This window comes from Cololabis saira, chromosome 6 (assembly GCF_033807715.1).
Source record: "Cololabis saira isolate AMF1-May2022 chromosome 6, fColSai1.1, whole genome shotgun sequence".
NCBI classification, from domain to species: domain Eukaryota; kingdom Metazoa; phylum Chordata; class Actinopteri; order Beloniformes; family Belonidae; genus Cololabis; species Cololabis saira.
This window is the reverse complement of record NC_084592.1, coordinates 25,057,028-25,078,011: the sequence shown is the minus strand read 5'-3', so window position 1 is coordinate 25,078,011 and position 20,984 is coordinate 25,057,028. Positions and strand designations below refer to the sequence as shown.

Here is a 20,984-nt window from a genome sequence, read left to right as displayed (position 1 = left end):
GTAATTAGAACGATGTTAAAACGTGAAAATCGTAAAATCGATTTTTCACTTTTTTTTTTTTTTCCCTTGTCTGCACACATATTAATGATTGATGGAAATACCTCTTGATACCTGCGACAAGTGCCCCATGGGAGAGGCTCTTTAGTGTAGGAGGGGGCGTTGGAACATGCCACCGGATAGACCGGCCCGTGTTCCTTGATTTTTTTTTTCAGAGATAAAACTTTATATTTTATTATATTTTTTAAAACTTTTTTTCAACATATTTTACAGAGTTTTGCACTTTATTCATTCCTTTTTGGTTTAATAAGAGCAAAGTTTGCACTTAAAGTCCAATGGGAAAAATGTTCAATAAAAAAAACAACATATTTGAAATCATTTCTTTGCCTTTTGTCAATTCACAAAATAATCGTAATCGTAATCGAAAATCGGATTTTGAGAGAAAAAAATCGAGATTTTATTTTTGGGCAAAATCGAACAGCCCTACCCTCCGGTCAGTCTCACTGAAGCAGCTGGTATGGTGACCACAATTGGATCTTCTCAGACCTTTGACTCGTTTAATGCAGAATCTCTGGGCTTGGCATCACCGTACCTTAGATTCTGTGACACCTTATTTTATTTACTTGTCTGTAGTTGTTTGATGCCTCTGCATTTCAGGATGGTGGATGTAGAATCATCCATTGTTGTAGATGTAGCCAGTAGGGTAGATATCCTTAAAAGTCTAGGCCCCAGATAGGGCTGTGCGATTAATCGATTTTAAATCTAAATCGGATTTATTAATCAAAATCGATGTTAAAAAAGGAAAATCGGAAAATCGATTTTCCTTTTTTGCAGCTGGCTGCATTACAGACAGAGCTCGCCTAGTCATCTTTGTTTGGTCAAGAAAATTGTAAATGTTGTCACTTTACTAAACTCAAGGAGGATTTACAGTATCTTTCAATTGCACTTCATTCCCAATAGGGAAATTTGTTTGCTATTTTTCTTTAAAAATAAAGATAAAATATTTGAAACAATTTATTCCATTGTCTTTTGTAGTTTTACCAAAAAAATCGAAATCAAAATCGAAAATCGGGTTTTCAGAGAAAAAAATCGGGATTTTATTTTTGTCCAAAATCGCCCAGCCCTAGCCCCAGATATAGAATGACCTAACTTTAGATATGTCAGATAGATATCAAATACATAGTGTGTGTGTGTGTGTGTGTGTGTGTGTGTGTGTGTGTGTGTGTGTGTGTGTGTGTGTGTGTACATTTATATCTTAATTTTCTGCATGCATATTACACATATATTACTATAATGCTTAGACAATACATGCACATGCACACACACACACACACACACACACACACACACACACACACACACACACACACACACACACACACACACACAGTGTGTATAAAAACACCACTGTGAAGAAGATCGGTCAACTAGCGAGGTCTCTGTAACAAATAAACACCCCGTTTATGTAGCCCTCCGTTCCTCTCTGCGCGGGTGTGTGTGTGTCTGTGTGTTAAGTTGAATTCCTGAGCCTGTGGTTACCAGCAGCTTTGAAGTCCCAACAGCACCAGGGCCCCGGGGTGACAGGCTCACCCGCTACCCCCAGCCTGCCTTGGAAAGCCCATAAAGAGAAAAGCAAACAGGCAATAATACCCAGAGTGAACAAACCTTTTTCTGAATCCTTGGCTACAGCTTCCTTGGCTCTGCATGCCAGAAACACACACTCACACTGTTGCACACGCAAAATCCATCAATATAGCCTGCTACACGAGAGCACACGCAGAAGATGAAGAAGACAGTGATTTAAGAAGAAAAGACACATGTATGACATCAAACATATGTTCATTCATTCTGCAGCACGGCCAGGCATATGAATCTGCACTTCCTCTCCTCTCTCTCACACACAGATGTGTCTAAACCACACAATACATATCAGGAGATGGGAGGTCATCGCTGAGTTTCCTTGTTAAGTGAGAACTATATGCACTTAGACAGAAGATAAAGTCTAAATAACACCATGATTGGTTCTTCTTTCATCTTGCTCTCTTTCTACTTATATCAAATTCATAGAGCGCATCCGAAAGTTATGTATGATGGCCTGTAAATGAAACCCCATCAGTTTTAAAGTAAAAAAAGTTGTGTACTGCACTAAACTGCTCCACGCACAACTTTATAAGTCATTGCATTCCCTCTTGCCCCATATTCAGCTGCAATACAGTTGCTTTCAAGTCAACAAAAAATGGTAAACTGTAACGGTTTATGGGGCTATTACAGGCAAGAATAAAACTAACAGAGCTGGGAAAGCTGGGAATGGGGACTGTATTCTGATGCATCATTTTATTTTTGAACTAAAAAAAAGAGATAAAATATGCTATGAGACTGAAGTGGTGCTGTTGCAGGGCACAGCTTCATCACAAACCCAAATTGGAGTAGAAGGATTCAGCCTCTCCTCCCAGCTTCACATCATGCTGCATTTTTTTGAAGCTACCACTGAAAGTGGATACAGCAAAGCTGTAACGCTGATTTCAAAAGAGACACTCCCTGCGGAAGACAGAAGTGAAGTGGCTCACTCCACCCCCTAAACACTGGCGCTTTGAACTGAAGTTTAAAGACTCGGTTGAAAAGGGCGCTTTTTGTGCTGTATGTCTGCGCTGCTTTGACCAAAGCATGTCACAGAAAAGTCAGAAAGAGCTCAGGAAATGTGCCTGCTCTTGAAAAAGAGACACACGTGTCTCCTTTAAAAGGATCAATGGAAATTGTAGAGAAAGAGGAAATGTGTATTGTATAGGTAATCAGATAATCACAGTAATTATGATTTGATGAAAACATCTACGGAAATCTGATCCAACCTCAGTGTGGTGATGACGCAGCAATGTTTCATTCATCCAAACGTCGGATGAGCCTCTTCTGCTGTGAGACATTGTTAGGAAAACACTGTTGTATCCACCACTGATAAAAGCCAGCGGTAATGTGCGTATCTCTCAATTAAAGGTGGGGCAGTTCCATGCCATTTCTAACCCAGACCATTTGTCACATTCAGTGAGTATCTCCTCAGTATCACCTAGCTGCCCATAGGTACAGAGAAAATAAAGAGAGAATAAGACACTGGGTACTGCATTTGTTTCCCTTCTCGTTCTCTGACCCCCGTTTCCTATTTAAGTACTGGTCACGAAAGCTACAAAATCTTGTGATGGAACCACAAAAGAAAAAAAACAGCCTTCCGACACATAATTCAGAAACAGAGTGGACACAGCATCATCGTTCGAGTCATCCAAAATCACTTACCCCACCTTTAACTTGAATACAACTAGAGATAACTGTTGTGAACAGCCAAATTAGCTGAGTGTTTACTTTGTTGATGTGAGTAGTCGCCATTTTGGATTCTAAAGATGGAATGGATAAGATTACAGCCACTTTCCAATTTGGAATTCGAGCTTCCAGTGAAAACGTCTGACTTGGAACTTGAAAATTCCAAATACAAATGGATAGCAAAAATACGTGACAATGGTTTTAACAGTTTTCTTTTCACATAAATTAATTACTTCATAATATCAAACAATTTAAATTTTCTTGGTAATATGTCAACTTCAAATAATTTTAACAACAGCACTAGTTAGTTTGATAATATTTTATGATTTGCTAATCCATTTACTCTGAAAATGGGGAAATGTGACCTTGCTGCTCACCATGTGGTATCATATGCCACGTATGTAAGTCTTCTAACCACACGGCCACTGAGACACCCGAGGTCCAGTTTGGCTTATGTTCATGCCTTGAGCATGACTCCTGTCCCACCTAAACTTCTCCAGGGCAAACTCTCATTTGCATTTGTTTAGGGAAAGTGTTTCATTCCCTTTGACTTGCATAATTGTGTTTGACTGTGATTCCAGGAATGGAAAAAGTCGTTTTTTTGAAATTGTCAAATATAGTATATACATTAAGGTCACAACCCAAGACCTTTCTTGCTGGATCACTCCTTTTCTCTCAGCTTCTCTTCTTCTCAGGTCTGGAGAGGCTAAATACCATGGATCACACAGCCAAAAGGCTGCGGCAGCAGAGGTCTCCACACTAAGCTAAGCTGACAAGAGAAGAGGAGACTTAGGCAACAGAACACTAGCCACTGGCGTTATGTACTGTATAACGCTCGCCTCAACCAGTTAAACACACACAGGGACGATTGAACTGATAAAACTGGTTGGATTTGATTTGAAAATGCGTTTGCAGCACAGTGTTATACCGCAAAACAAGGTGCTGCTCCCTGTGGGAGTGAGTGAAGAGAAAGTATACAATGTATTATCCCAGCAGGGTTCTGGGGGGGGGCACAAAGACTGAGGGGACACAGAATGGGACACGAAACGACAACACCTAGATATAAATATAGAGACTGCAAACACATGTTTGGCTAGCAAGACAAAGGGCCAACAGTATAAAGTGTACTGATCATTGCGACCGCTGCAACTCATTGGGGACGGACAGAAGACACCACCACAGTGTGTATGTGTGTGTGTGGATTTTAAAGTGTTTGTGACTGTGTGTAGAACTGAGATGTTTTTGTGAGAGCCAGGCTGTTATATAATGGCCAACAAAAACAAACAGAGTCCTTCCAAGGGACAAGAGCGGGGCCAACCGCTCCATGAATTCACAGCACTTGACCTCAACAGTCTGGCAGACAAATATACAAAAAAACGCAGGACAGAAAACAATATATGTGATGACAACCATGAGAAAATAGTCATGGAAATGTAGGAGTATTGCAATGGCACTAATTTTAATTAAGAAGTAATACTAATAATAATATTTACCATCAAGGCTCATTTGAATAAGACATTTTAAAGCGCAGTGTTTATTTTTTTAATTGTCTCAAAAGAAAAGCCAGAAACAATACCTGCTCTGGTTTGAATATCATAAAAATACAAAAAAACAGCATTAAACATCAATAGTTAAACATAATAGTAATAATAACATCACCAAACTCCGAAACTCTCTCGTGATTCACCGCTATCACAACAGAGCGATGATGGCTGCGGTGTCGTCTGAACAAAGCATACGGAGAAATGAAATCCCAGTGCCATTACAAGAAATCTTTCCATTCATACTGCTGAACAGAGCTTTCCTTATTATAAAAGACTAAAAGTAAGTGCTTAATCAGTTAAGGCTTAGCCCACAAACTCTATTGGTCCGAGTTGATGGAGCCTTGCGTGACAGTGTCAATGGAAGATGTATAAGGCGAGTTCAGAATGTCTGCTTGAAAGCCAAGCAATTCTGTGCACGAGGGCAGCCGCTAAATCACTTAAGCTGGAGGGTGAAGAGTGATATAAAACATTTGACATGAGATGGATGAAAGGCTTTGAACCAGCAGCCAAGACCATCAGCCTATGGGATGAGCACAGACGTGGGGAAAGGGGGAAAAGGCGTAAACAATAAAGAACAGGCACTTTAATTTTAAATACTGAGATTGGTGCAATGATCAAAGGGGTCATATGCTTGAATTTGTAAGGTGACTAAATCTTGTCAGTATCACTTTACAATTTTTAGAAGCAACCATCGGAGATGTGGGGATAACGTAAGATTTATTGGTTTCATTACTTATTCATTTCTGTAGAACCAGTTTCCTGAAATACATTTTTGAATAAAAAAAATACACTGTCGCCCATCAAAATGTGTGAAAATACACGATTGAAAACTTTTCCAGAGAGAAATCAGCAACTAGCCCTTTATTTACTTGTAATTTCCCAGCACTGTTTATACATAATCCCTAATCCTCATTCATAACCACCTGAATAAGAACATCACAGTACTTCACTATGAAGCACCTAAATTATGTTTCACATATGCACCGCCCATGCTGTGAATGTATGAAGTATGTGTCTGAAGACAGAACTTCTGTTTTTTTTTCTTGCAAATTAGTGAGTTTATCAAGTAAGATTTTTTCTTTCTATTTTTGAGTTTATCAAGTCAGAAAATATATAACTAATTGCAATTTTGCAAGTTCATCAATACATGAACTTGAATTTTCTTTCAGAGGTTTATAAAGTTTATCTATTTGTAACTTTCTTGAAAATAGATTTTTTTCTTTCATCAAATTGTCCTAACCTGCCATCATGTTAGCTCAGCTAGCCTCAGGAAATATTATTTTGCTATTATTTTGGGAGCTCAATGTATACTTGAGTTTAGCCTGTTTTCCTCTCATAAGTGTAAAAGATCAATTAATTTCTATAGATTACCACTACAACATGAATCAGAATCTTGCATGGGCCCCTAAAAAAGCTGGTAACGGCCATGTGGCTCCATATGTTTTACTCTACACTTTTATTTGAATGTAAAATATTTTATTTCACTGAAAACAATTATTTATTTTTCTATATGTAATAAGCTTTTTAAAATCATATGTTCAAACTGTGATCTTCTTAAATAGCTGATGGATTTATGCCCACTATGATAAAATTAGGAGAGCTGAATGGTCTGGTTTTTTTTTTCTTTCTTAATCTTTTTGTTTAATTTTAATTAGTGAAAGAATTTGGCTCATGGCTCGAAATGAAAATGTTATTGCAAACAGAGAGACAGAAAAACGTAGCATCTTACCATATTCTCCTTTTTCCTACAAAGTAAAGTACATGAAACCACCGCAACTCAGGCGCCGGCCTGTATGACCCTGCAACTCTGTATACAGATTTATTCTGTTCTATAATTGTAATAAACATTATGGCGCTGGTAAGTTTCAGGATTGTGTGTCTTGATAAATCCAGCAAGAATGTAAACCTGGGTCTCTACGTATAACTGAACAGCTGCTTGCACTTGCAGCTCACACACACAACCCTTTCTTACACAGACACACACATACACACGCTTGACAAATAGGCATCCGTTTGCTGTTTTAGGATCAAATTAGGGTTGCAAGAATTTCACACTGATGGTAGATAGGAGTTGCTTCACCTGCTCCAGTCTGTTGTAATGACAGATGAAAGACCGACTTAGCGAGATTAGATCTGGCCTCACATTCGGTGTGGAAAGGCTGAAGGCAGCTCACAAAACATACAGTAATCCGGACGATGACTGACGATAGCGTTCACATAGTGCATGCCTAAAACTCCATATCAACTAGAAAGAATTTTCCTGACAAAAAGATCTGACAAAATCCCTGCTCTGACAAGAGTAAAAGAAGAAAAGAAAAAAACTATCATATCACAATACATATACAATAACTTGTGATTTCTGCCATGACCCATATGCAAAAAGGATTTACGCACACGTACGTCACAGCAACTCACAGTTTGCTTGACACCTAAAGAAAATCCATTGTGTCCTTTAAAGCTGCACAAGAAAAAAACATCCTCATTTTCCCCAAAAATCTCTAACCTCACACACAGGCACACAGGCACCAAACTGTTTTAATTCACTATACCTTAATTTGCTAAAAAGTGCTCAAGCAATATATGGTTTGGAGCCCACGTCACAATAAATCAGTGATTTATGGGATTAAGTTATCCAATACGTATTTGTGAGCTTTGGGCTTGAAGGTCATCAGCATGTAAATACTTGCAAAACCATCACTTGCACATCTGTTTCTATCACTTTTAGCTGTCTGAAGCATTGTAAACATGTTTTCCTCTTCTTCTGTTATAGCCGTGCACGGTGACCTAATCCCATTCGGCCATCTATCTGTTAACACAGAGGGCCTGGAGAGCAAGCTGCACCATGGGGCCCCTGACGGCTGCACACGGGGGCTGTGGGGGCCTGTTGGTGCAGCTGTCCCACTCCAACGTAACATAAGACCTTATTAGAGTCCATTAGACCACTCTGAAACTAATAAGTGATTGTCAAATACATCCAAACATTCACACAATTCATAGGAAGGCAGGAAGTAAAGCGAGGGTGGTAAAATGGAGGGGGCAGTCTGACATTTGTCTGTATATTGTCATTCAAGTCTTTTAATTACCTTTCACATTCTTTCATTTTTTTTTCTTTTGAGGGGGGAGGGGTTGGCTGGGGGTAAGGCAAAAAGGCAGCTTGATAAAATGATTATAGAAAATGTGAGCTACTGTCTCCTTATCTTTTAGTGTATTAAGGTATATCAGGAAGATTGGGAAATGGCATGCAGGCAAAAGGTATATATCATTCCAGTCCATCTTGGTTTGTTCTAACATTTCACATGTTGGATTTTTACCTGGAAGCTACAGTATAGCCACTTTTGCTCTTGCATCTGGACAGTGAGTCAGGCTCGTCTGGAGTCCACAGGTCCAGAAAAAGAGCGTCCTCTGGCCCTGACAGCAGGGGCTTGACCTGGTAGACTGCCTTTGATCTTTAATTAACACTGGGCATGCCTCTGGAGAGGCGAGAGCTGATGAACAAGGGACCATTTGGGACAAGCTACAATAACCGAGAACGCCAGAGACCAAGTTCTTTGTTTTAAACTTCAGCACCGTTTTAAATTTAAAGCCACTGTGGGAAATCTGCAGTGCAGAGGTGAATTCTGTCAAATAAAGACTCGGGCTGGCTTTATAAGCAGAGGGGAACTCTCTGAAACCAGGAACACAGTAACAGAGATAGAGCTGTGAGCACCACAAACACCTCACACACAAAAGGTGAAGCATCAGGACACATGCAGGAAGTCCAGTCTGCTTCATCACTATTGGTTGACGTATTGTGCAAACAAACAACAGAAACATGAATGAATGAAGAAAAAAGTAAGCAAAGAACGATCACAGGTATGCTGTAATGTTGCTTCTGTGAACTGCGACTGCTGTAAAGACACAAACATTCTTGTTGCAAGGAAGCGCAGATGAAGGTCAGTGTAACTTCATCAGCCTAACATTCAACGATCATTCAAAGTTTAAATTGTTGTCCCATGACAGATTAAAACACCGTTTCAAGGATTTTTTTCCCCCTTTGTTTTTGAAAGCAATTTAAATTGAATCTGGATTCCAATTACTTCGATACCGTGTTAAGAATCCAGTTGCCTTTGAAGATAAACTATGTGAGAAAAGATGAAAGAATAGACTTAACAACCTAAATTAAGTGAGATCAATCATATTGATGGGCTTCAAATCCCTCGGTGGATGTTGAACCTTCTTATAAAGTCAAGCTAGGAGTGAATGTTTTCTTCCAAAGGTGAACCAAGTAACAGACAACGAGATCTGACCCACACAGAGTTTTTAAAACTTAAAACTTGGCGTAATTGTAGTGAAACCTCTTTTTTTTTTAGATATTTGAACAAAATGGCCTGTTTGTCTCTGTTTTAAAGGAAAAAAAATATTGTACTGAAATGCATTACACTGGGCTGGTCATAAAGACAAGGTTTAGAAATTGTTAAACGCTGTAAGCACTGAATTTTAAACAGACCTTATGCAGATGCTGCCAAAGGTTCTGGTGGGTTTTTATCCCTTGACTCTACTGGTCACCTGATCCCAAAGATGGTGGTAAAATGAAACCCTGGGGTGTCATTGATTCAATAATTGTTTGGGTAAGCTGATGAGAGAAGTTAATATCGGTAAGGAGACAACACAGACAGTTAAAGAAAAATGTGTTTTCTTTTGAATTTTACCAAAAATACAATAAAATTCTTGGGCATTAGGGATTTGAGAGAAGGTTGCATGTAAAGTTCAATCAAAAAGGCATTCTGGCATTTTCCTTCTTTTCTGACCAACTCGAAAACAACCAACATCAGTTCCTTCACAACATGCGTGATCATTGCGTGGCACGCAGAAAGAGCAGCCGCAATGATCAGACAATGAAAAGCAAAGGCTTTTGCAATCATCTCAAATGACACCCACTCATGCCTTCAACAGCACTCACAACTATTACCACAACTCTTCCATTATTCACCGTGCACCCCAGCCCACTCCTTTCTTCTGTGTTATCAGACCCATCTCTGCAGCTCTGGTTGAGATCTTCCCCAAGCTAATGATGTGTCAAAGAGAAGATTACTATTGAACCATTGTATGCTACATGGTGTCGCTGAAGAACCCGGATGACACATCGCTCACATGTATGGTAATGCGACTGTGTGATTAGACAACCTATCCACAGCTGCCCCGAGATTCCTGGGTTTGTTTGAAGGTCTCACGTAGAGAATGCATACGACCAGACACACACTTCCACACAGAGTGAATGCTTGACATTAATGCTCCCGAGCTGACAGATATGAGGTGTAGGAGTCTTTACATCAAACACTGCTTTTGCAGTCTTGGAAAACTTTCGATTTGTTTCGGTTACATGTTCCGAAAAAGCAGAGATGGAGAAAAGACATGAGACATGAAAGGAAATTAAACAGCATAAAGAATTAATGACAGTATTGCTGAGGAACTAAACATATGATTGAAAGTGTCTTACTTTGGCAGGTGCTGCTTCTCTCCTCGTATCCTGGGTCACATAGACACTTCCCAATAGGCACAAGCCACTCTCCCTCTGTGCTACAGTACATTCGCGGAGGTTCCTCTTCTTTGGAGTGATTGACACATGAACCTTTGACCTCCACCAGCGACTGGGAGTCCATGGGCACCGTATCAGGGAAGGAGGCCAGGTTCCGCACAGTGTATGGGCACTTTTTAAAGTAAACCCTCACTGAAACTAAAGCTACGCAGGCGCCCACATCCTGGAAAGCGAGGTAGAAACCATTCTTGGTCAGGGGTCCCACCTCGCGCACCTCAGTATTCAGCTTGAGGATGCGATCACCAAGGTCTGTTTGGGTAAAACTTTCATCTGCTGCAATGGTGTCGATCTTGAGGAACTGGTGTTCTCTGAAATGGCTTCCCTGGTCGTCATCTGTCTCCATGTAAAGGAGGTTGAAGGTCTCCTTGCATGTGCCGAGGACCAGCGGGATGGAGTTGCAGTCTCTCAAGGTGAACTTCAGCTCCACGTAGATTTTCTGCGCTGACCGGCGAGAAATCCAGTTGGTGCGAAGCCAGTTGTTCTGGCTGTACTCCATCACATTGCAGACCTGGAAGGTCCGGATGGGAGTGTAGTGCTCATCAACCCCACTGATCTCCTCCCACTGGAAAAAAACGAAGAGAAGGAGAGGTCGAAAGGAGAAACAGAGGGAGACGAGGAGGAAAAATAGACCAGAGAGACAGAAAACCAAACAGACAGAACAGACAAGCAGATGCAAAAAGCATGGAGAAAAGAAAGGTGGTTATAAATTGAGGTGGAATTAAGTTAGTAAAGAGAAAGTTGTGAAATGAAAGTTTTAAAAATTGAAGATAGAAGATGATTGCAGGAGGGGAAAAACAGGAGCAATGAGATTCATAGAAAGTTACAAAAAAATAGGAAAGTAAAAAGAGGAAAAGAGGGGGAGATAGAGAAAAAATAAAGTTATGTCCACCCTGTAAGCATTTAGAAGTTATTTAGTTCCAGATTCATTCTTGCTGAATTCTTAGTATCTAATAAACACTTAAGGGTGAAAAATCACACTACCAGATCGCTTGCAAATTAGTCCAATTAATTAAAAGCAAATTTGCTGCCATAGCCGAAATTCCACAATGTGGATGCTGTGAAAATATCTCTGAGAAAAGCTACCAAGTGTAGCTTCTCATTTCAGTTGTGAAATTATATAATGATAAGATCGGTGTGAAGCTGCTTAATTAATGTTAAATGTTTAAAGAATCTCATAGTGAGTTTTTTTCACCCTTTTACTAACATTTCTTCTCTCTAAAAGTGAGAATTTTCAAGCTGTAGTCTTGGTTATTTGCATCACAGTTCTACTTCTACTGAAAAGGAAACGTGCTGAATCCACTAGAAAACAAAAGAAGCTACGACGTATAGACAGATGTGAGTGCACAGTATACCAGGAACGTTCGTGTCTATCTTACATTTTCCCTCCACTGGGAGAAAGCAAAGAGAGAGCAGAGGAGAAAAAAAAAAGAGAATGGGGTCATTCCTTTTGAATTCAACACTGCGGGAAGACTCATTGATCATGCGCTTTAACTTTGCCGTCCGGACAAATCAACACTGAACCACAGTGATGAGGCATGGACAAACACCTGAAACAGTGGGCTCATAGTGGTTAAAATGGCACATTGAGCATAAAAGTGTAAATGAATGCTCAGTTTATATTTCCTTTATGTAAAATTCAAAATGGAAGTTGGCCTCAGAAACAGGGGTTTCTTCAGAGGCAGACAAACATACAGACAAAAATTAAGAAAGCACTTCTCCTCTTCCCCATGCATTAATCCTTTAAAACACACTAGCATAAAAAATGAGGGAAGCAAAAGTTAAAATAAATAAAAAGAGAGTAAGAAAGAAAGAAAAGCTAAAGGGAGAGATTTGGTTGGTGTTTAGTCTCCCCATCATATTTTCTTCGCGTCACCTCATTCATCAAAGAGCAGTGAAAGCCCCTTGTAGGGCTAACAATAACAGGAAAAGAGCTGGAGAATTCACTAAGCTAAAAATGGACATTAAACTTAACCTGTCACCTGACTGTACTTACTGGTGTAAAAGCGTGACTTTAAATACAAGCATAACATGAGGTGATGACATACAAAACGGTTTGCTGACAGACTTAAACACAACAGAAAACAAAGGCTGGAGAAGATCTGCCACTGTGATTAGTGACACTGTTGATATTGTATTTGAAAAGACAGCGTTTGCTTTAACATGATGAGCAGAACGCATTCTGTTATGAATTAAAGCGCCCTTCGAGCTGGACTGAAAACAGTACAAGTTTAACTTTGCCATATATATAACGTGCATTACTGCAGATGCTTTACTTCTTGTGAATGCTAACAGGATTACAGATGTGCTTTCTATTTAAAAATGAATTAAAATAACTTCCTGTATTAGTGGGGCTACACGTACTCATTTTGCTATTTGCTCAAGTTCAAATAGGCCACATTACAATAAACTGTGAGGGTTAAATGTGGTCTTGAATCAACTCCGGGGCAAATATGCAGGGTTAAGGTTCAGGGAGAACTGCCAGAAAAGTCAAATTAATGTTGTACTGGGGGATCATTAATCTCTATGGATGATTCACAATCCTCAGGGGAAAAGTTGCAGACAACAGTGACGTGTAAGTGTCCAGTGGAGGAGTGAACTGTGTTCCTCCAGCCTACGCTCACGCAGCAGGCACAGATGGTAACGCTCAACCTTCTGGCAGCTTCTTGGGGTAGCTACTTGTTTGTGCCGAGGTCATCCTGGACTAGATCAAAATCACTGGTGGTTGGAACATACCCTCCCCGGCACTGCCGATTACAGCTTTGTCTACTTGCATCACCTTAGAGGTGGAGCATCCAGGTGTCTCCAACCTTGAGGGGAGAAATGGATGCTGAAGCTGGTGATACGGGACTGTTGGTGGAGGGACTGCCCTGATGGCTTGCTATATTGACTATGAGCAAACACTGAACCAGTTAATCGGGGGGATAGTTTAAGTCTGCCGGGGGGGGGGGGGCTTTTACATCACATTAGTTCATTATATTTTATATAAGAGATGCTTTTATCCATAGCAACTTACAAAAAGAGGAACACAATCAATGCATTAAGTAGAGGGAGACTTGCAGTTTGCCAAGAGTGCAATTTCTAAGAGGAAAAGAGCATTTAACAAAGTGCGAGCAGAAACAATCAAAAGAACAGCTAGAACAGCGTTTTCCAAACCTAGTCCTCGGGGCATACTGTCCTGCATGTTTTAGATGTTGTTCTACTCCAACACACCTGATTAAAATGATTAGATCACCATCAGCTTGCCATTAAGGTCTACACAAATCTTTCAATGGGCTAGAAATTTGAGCCAGGTGTGTTAAAGCAGAGCAACATCCGACCCAGTGTGCCCTGAGGACCGGCATTAAAAAAACACTGAGCTTGAGAATCGCCTTCAATAGAGAAGTGCAAAGGAGAGTGACTTGTTCATAGGGATGGTACTGCCAGACGGCGTTCCTGTGAGGAGCACATCAAGCTGCCTGGAGTTTAAGTCTGCAGGATTGAGTTGAGACAGGTAGGTGCTGACCCAGATATTACTCTGTAGCACGGCAGAAGTGATTTAAATTTGATTTGATACTAGTAGTCAGTGCAGAATAGTTTGCAGTGTGGGTTTCCCTGCTACAGGCCAGCCTCCATTCCAAAAATCTCTTTGCATTCATTACAATTAATGGAGGTTTGATCTGAGCATATCACTGTGGGCCACTTCATGAGAGTGCGTGAGGATATTGTTTTGTGTTAGTTCTGGTGGATTATACAACACAATATCCTCAAGTAATGTCCCTGTGGAGCATCTCTGCAAAGACGGCTGTGCAAGGATTTTTACATTTTTTTCAGGTTATCTCCCATGTAAGACTCCTAAAAGAGAGTTTGACCAACGAGAGCACTATGTGCATGTCTTGCAAGCTCAAGGAACTATATGAGTTACTGTGCTTTGATTTTGTTGGACTAATGTGTAGCATCTGCAAACCAGTGGCCTGGCTAACCATCAGACGCAAATAAGTTGTACGCAAACAAATTTCGTTTGTCTTAAATCTCAACGGGCAGATTTCTGTGGGAGTTTGAGGTTTATTCTCTTGTTCGTTTTGTCAACTACTGTCTATCTAAAATGTGATTGATGTTTATCTAGTTTTGCTGTAATGCAAATCATCTTTGGAAAGGTTTTAACTTTTCTAAACCCAAACATTGGTCAGTTATATTTTTGTGTATTTGTGTTGGTTTCCGGTATACTACATTACCCTATTCCAGAAAAGATTTATAAACTTGAGAAGCTCCTGTCAAAGTACAGATGAAAAAAAACGTGTCCTGCTCAACCAACCAACCCCGCATTTCTTTAACAGTGAACTAAAACCTGTTTCTTTGTCCATGATACATGAATAGGGATGTCACCATAACATCTTTTTGGCCCAAACTCCGAGTCCAAATTATTTTATTTTGAGTATCGGTTGATAGCGATTCCTATCTGATACTTTAGCAATCCATAAAAAAGAAAACAAACAACCAAACCTAAATTGCAAACATTAGAAAGTGCTGTACCACTGAACTCACTGTCCAATGTGAAACATTCCCAAATTGCAAACATTTCTGAAAATCCTAGAAGTCCACTTAAAATGTGTTCCACGTTTACATCAAACAGTGTGGGCCAAATCCTCAGTAAGGGAACCAGCTATTGGCTTTACAATTTGTAAATAATTGTAATGGATTATGTAAGAGAGAAGAATACATTCATAGGAGAGATAAAAAAAGGAGTAGAAAAACACTGAATATGTTTCAACCACAAATGAACTCTCTTTTGTTTCTTTTTTTTTCATGTCACAATTCCAACTGTCCTCATTTGTCCTGACTATGGATCAGTGCAATGGTACTGAATATTAATTCTAATTATGTTAATGTGGAGGCCGGGCCAACGGCAGCACAGGCTGCTCACTGAGAGAGAAAAATACAAGCCTTCAAGTGGCTACAATAGTCTTCAATGACACCTGAAAAAAGTTGCTAGATTTGTCACTAGTTTTCTTTTTCTGGCCTCTAGGCGGGTCTGAATACTCCCTTAATATAGCCACAAATTCACTAAATTGGCAACACTGTCGTCAGCTCATTAGTTACAAGTGCTATTTTAGGTTGAAGGTCACGCCTACTCCCCGACCAACATAAACTGTAATTGTTAACGGTGAACGTTGTTGATAGACAATAAATAAATAATGTTATATAATAATATAATTATTAATTAAATAATATAATTCAGTGAAATTAAAATGGTAAAAATCCAATAATTTCCACCAGATTCCAATCTTTCCAAAATCATGTGAAAAAAAACTGACACTCTTTGGTTCCACGAAAATGGACAATACTGCCGTTAGCAACTCCATTTAAACGGTTTAGCAGTTCATCTAATTATGAGCTGCCACAATATATCATTCTGCAAAAACTCATAATTGCATTAACTTCTTGCAGCTTTTGTAAAAGCAGAACCAGCAGTCCAACTATGACAGGCTTTTTTACATTTTCCAGTATATGGAAATTGCGCCTACCAGCTGAGGCAACTCCCTCTGGGAATGTGAGGAACTTTGTCAACTAGAATAAATAAATGTCCAAAGTGAGCAGCATCGCCCTTGTTTTTGCCAGGGAGGGTGTAACTCCCTCTCATTGCACTCTAATTGATATATAATAAGACTGTGACCCTACAGCAGTCCTTTTGACCTCTGAGTCTGACCCTTAATAGTCACAGCTGGGGCACAGGTTGGTGTGACAGTGCCAATGGTTTCTTTGATCTGTGCTGTAGGTGAGGGAGCTGCACAGACAGTAAAATAAAGTGTGGTAACTTGAGGCACTCCAGACATAACTATGGCAACAGGCACGTTTCAGAGCCACCAAGTCAGCACAGTAGTCGTCCCACTTCAAAGACATTCAGGTTAATGATAGTTAATGGACCAGTATATAGGTCAGTATAGGATGACAATGCACTTATCTGCATCTGAGACTAATTGAGTTTTTATCAAATTAGGTCAATCATTGTCTTTCTGGAGATGACAATAATTCTATTACTATTCTATATGTGTTATCATTATGTCAGGTTTGAGGGCGTTCTGATGAAGGAGAGGTTTTCTTGTGGGTCAGGGTTAGGCGAAACCCTTATTCTTCATTATTACAACATCATGTACGGCACATTTCAAGCTTCGATGGATGATAAAAAATAAGAGGTGATATCACTACTTCATATAACATAACCTTACTGTTTGCATTATTTGTTTCTCAGAAGCATCTCATCTGGAAATTCCCCAACAGAAAAAGTTTGGAAAAAGGTGGGGCCTTTTAAAGAGAATAAGGAGGTGTGACAACCAAAAAAACAAACAAAAAAAGCTTTTTTTGCTGACCTAGCAAAAAAATAATAATAATTGTATTATTGTATTAATATAATGGATCATCAAAGTTTTGTTTTCTTTTGTATTGTTTTCCACAAATTAACAACTAATAGTCTAGCAAGAGGGACTGTCAACTGTTCATGATAATGTAAAAACTACATTTCATTAATACTCATTTCTTAATATTACTAGTAATTGCATTTTAATGGAAAAGTTATTTGACTTAATAACAAAAACGTTTTTAATTTTGAAATAACACCATCATATCTTCATTTTATAAAAGAAAGCTATCATTTGGAATTGAGAAATGCTATTGGGGGAAAAAAAATCAAACAAACAGTGTTTCATTTATTCATTTATAACTATCCATTACACACTGTAGCTGGAGAGAAATGCATATGAAAGCTGGAGCATCAACAATTGCAGAGCCAGTCTACTTTTAGGAACCAAAGAGGTCAGAGAGGTAACAGTTATGGCAGTTGCAGCATAGAATGGGACGTTTCATCAGCCTCATCTTCTCTCGTCCTTGGACAGCTCTGAGCTCTGTATGAGCAATCCATGTTTTTGGGTTTTACTGAAGACTAAAGGATACACTGGAAACAGTTATTGAAGGATGCTGGGAACAGTGGAGACTTCTGACAGTGTTTATATTGTGGATCAAGGGTGGGCAATTCTGGTAATCAAGGGTCGCTGTCCTGCACGTTTAAGATGTTTCCTTGCTTTAATACACCGGATTCTAATTAATCTTTATCATCAGCATGTCATCACAGTCTGTACATGTCTGTAAATGACATGTCACTTGTATCAGGGTGCAATAAAGCAGGGAAACATCTAAAACATGCAGGACACCGGCCCCTCGAGGACCAAGATTTCCCACCCCGCTGTAGATGAAGGATGCATGGGGTGTAATTCTAATATTTAACTGGTTTTCTAAGTTCTGCTTGATGGGCTTGTTATTAAGGACAGCACTACATTAAATATTTAATATGTGTCTATTCAACTGGTAAAATATAAAATGTGTTTGTTTACTATATAATATTTTAACTATAGTATTTTTAGAATTTTTTTTTATATTCACTTTGGTACATTAATTCTAGAAATTAAAATATTTTACACAGTTATGAAAATGTTTTATGTTGCATGAGTTTCAAGACATATTTTAAAAAAGAAGCACTAATAAACTTTATAGCTTTTTCTCGCTCTCCTCATTTATGGTCCCTTGTTTTTTCCTGCTAATCCTTATTTATGGATGAGCTTTTCGCGATACTCTGACTTCGCTGATGGGGTGGACGATATGGAAGAGTGACTTTGAAAACCCTTGGGTAACTCAAAAAGTTGAAACTGTAGTCTTTGCTTGGAATGTGGGGGAAGAAAGAGAGAGAAAGAGAGACAGAAGGAAATAGGACGATTGGGACCAGGATGATCACTTGTTCGTAAATCCATGTACCTCTTTTGCTTGTACAGAGGACAAGTTATAGCTCTGTACCACATTTATCTTTGATCACAATATTCTATAACAGATGCTTGATTGTGTATAAATGGAACTGCATTAGCTCAATTTTAGTTATGTTAATGTTACAGATTACAGTTTGTTTATGGGAACAAGGAGTCTTCCTCGCACAATCCTGATCTTCCACAGGGTTATGTGTTTGGACCCATGCTTTTCCCTTCATATACACTGCAGAGAGGCTATCATTAGACAGCATGGGATAGATTTTCACGGTTATAGCAAAGATGTTCAATTTTACCTAACTATTAAGACAGATGGGACCAGTCACTTAGCAGGATTCCCAACATCTCATCAAGACCAAAGCCTGAATGGTCTTAATCTTTTTGCTACTAGACTCAGGCAAGACGGAGGTTGTTCTGTTTTGATCTGCCACCTCAAGAAGGGACTGTCTGGCCTAATAGTTACTCTGGATGATCTTACATTGGAATATATACTATTACTAGAAGACATTGAGTTACTTTTGACCCAGATTCATTCTTCAGTTCACATATCTGTTTCATATCTTTAATATAACCAAATTTCAAAACATCCTATTTCAGAGTTGAATGAAAAAACATGTGTTACCTCGATATGAGACTGCAGCAGTTTTTTATTGGAAATATAACGCCGTAAAGCCCCCTGCTGGACAAGTACGGTACCTCTGATTGACATCTGCCTTATCAAATGCTTCTTATCTGCTCCTCATGCGTGAAAATTTATATTTTCCTCAAATCATAATATTAGTGACCAACTAATTTTTAAGATAACTGACAAAAAACACAAATGTTTAGAGCTTTGTCATTGCTTGAGGAAAAGGAAACATGGATTTAAGTACTGTCAGTATGCATGCTTCCTGGCAAAGACAGTAATACTGTATTCCCTGTCGCTATAAAGAATGAAATTCACTTTGTATGTTCCCATTAATTCTATTCTATATGCACAGTCAGTGTCTGGGGTGTTGGTTTGTTGTTGAAGAATGCTTTCAAATCATGCAAGAGTGTAATCTTTAACAGTCTTTAGTGATGGGTTAAGCCCCCTGGACAATGCAAAGCAATCAGCCTGCCTCCCAGACAGATAACAGTATATCGGGATCACACACTCTTAAATGCACAGACACACATCCATCAGTCCATTCGGTGGCTCCGGAGTGAACATCCTGGGGAGACTAAGCTCTTAATTTGTTCTTACCGGAGCACGTTGTGTCTCGGCAGGCCAATAGCCACGGCCTCTCTATCAATGTGAATGAGTGTTTGTCTGTGCATGTGTGTGTGAATATCTGTGTGTCTGAGAGAGAGAGAGGGCTCAGTGCCACTGCCACATTATGAGAAATCATTTGTGAGCAGCGGTCTCCCAGGGCATGCAGCTTATCGGAGCGCAGTCAGTGGATGACGTGAGTAATTACACATGATTCACCTTGAGGACTTGATCATCAGCAATATCTCACTGTTTATGTGTCTCTGTCTCGCTCTTTCCTGTCCTCCACTTGCTTCGCTTCTCGTGCTTTCTTCAGTTCGCTTTTTTTCATCCTTTTTCTTCTTTTTGATCCCTCTCCTGTTCCCTTTTCTTTCTGTCTGGAGTCATTCTCGGCTAAGAATGGCATTGGCTCCCGTCCCTGCAGCATTTTTATGAACTGGATAACCACACACTTTTTGTCCAACCAAGTTCAAAGCGAAAAACTTGAAATAAAGCAGACATGTCGGCGAAAACTGCATAACCTCTGTCACACATTCCAATGTCCAGTGTGGGATCACGTATCCAGCATGGGCGCACGGTTTCCTCATGTGTGATCCTCATATTGCGCATATGTGAAAAACTTCAGTCCACATCAACATCAATCTCATCCTTCGATCGGTCGTGCGATTGTTGCGTATCATCCAGTCATCTCTGGATTAAATGCATCTGAAAATCCCTGCAGTTTTTCCTTTGGGTCATGTTTTCTTTCCGTGTGGTTCAGTTTCATGGAGAAACTCGCTGGGCTCTGATGGTGCCAGCGCTGCATACGGAAACAAGGTTTGGCAGCTCCATGGAACAAATGACTAGATTACCTTAAGCCACTGCCAAGGAGTAATTCTAACACTTAATAAAGGAGAAACAGGGAAGTGTGTGTGTGTTGGTGAACGTGAGTGTAAGTGTGCGAGAGGCAGGGGAAGCAGTGGGCCAGCCCTGAGGCACAGGAGTCTAACTAGTTAGACAAATAAACACTGAACAAGAGCCCACCACAGGGTTTTTGGTAGCAAAGGGAGACTGATAGATGAGGCTGCAGAAGAATTTTTTTTTCTCTCTCCAAAATTTGTAGGGTTGGTGCAACATGGTGGTTGGCTTTGAAACTATTTTAAAAACGTATGTATGCAATTTCACAGCACAAAAGAATAAAAGCATTGAAAATATTTGAAAAAAATTGCAATGGCAAAATTGTCAAAGCTATTAAAGCTGTAATTTTTTTCCTGTTTGTCTTAAGGGAAGAGAAATGGTTTTACTGTAATTTACTTGCATCCCATCAATTATTATCACATTTTACTTTTTCTCAAGTTTTAAAAATGTATAAGAAAATATAGTAAATTAACTAGTTTCATATGATCTTCATCTATTTTGAATAAAAAGACTAAAGAAACAAAAAAAAGCACTGAAGTCTATGAGTCACAGTCAAAGTCTATGAGTCACAGTCAAAAGAAAAAAAAAAGATAAAACAGCTTTTATATATATATGGAACATAAAATGATTTTACATTTTTATTTGGAAAA

At 39.4% G+C, this 20,984-nt stretch overlaps 1 protein-coding gene across 5 annotated transcripts in view; it reads right to left on the bottom strand.

The window, feature by feature from the left end:
- The window catches only part of epha3 (eph receptor A3), a 124,180-nt gene that overhangs the window by 94,366 nt on the left and 8,830 nt on the right, over positions 1-20,984 (bottom strand). For all 5 annotated transcript variants that reach the window (XM_061723787.1, XM_061723790.1, XM_061723791.1 and 2 more), the window contains exon 3: positions 10,324-10,984. In XM_061723787.1, the coding sequence (XP_061579771.1) occupies positions 10,324-10,984 (661 nt within the window). The remainder of the gene's footprint in view (positions 1-10,323; positions 10,985-20,984) is intronic.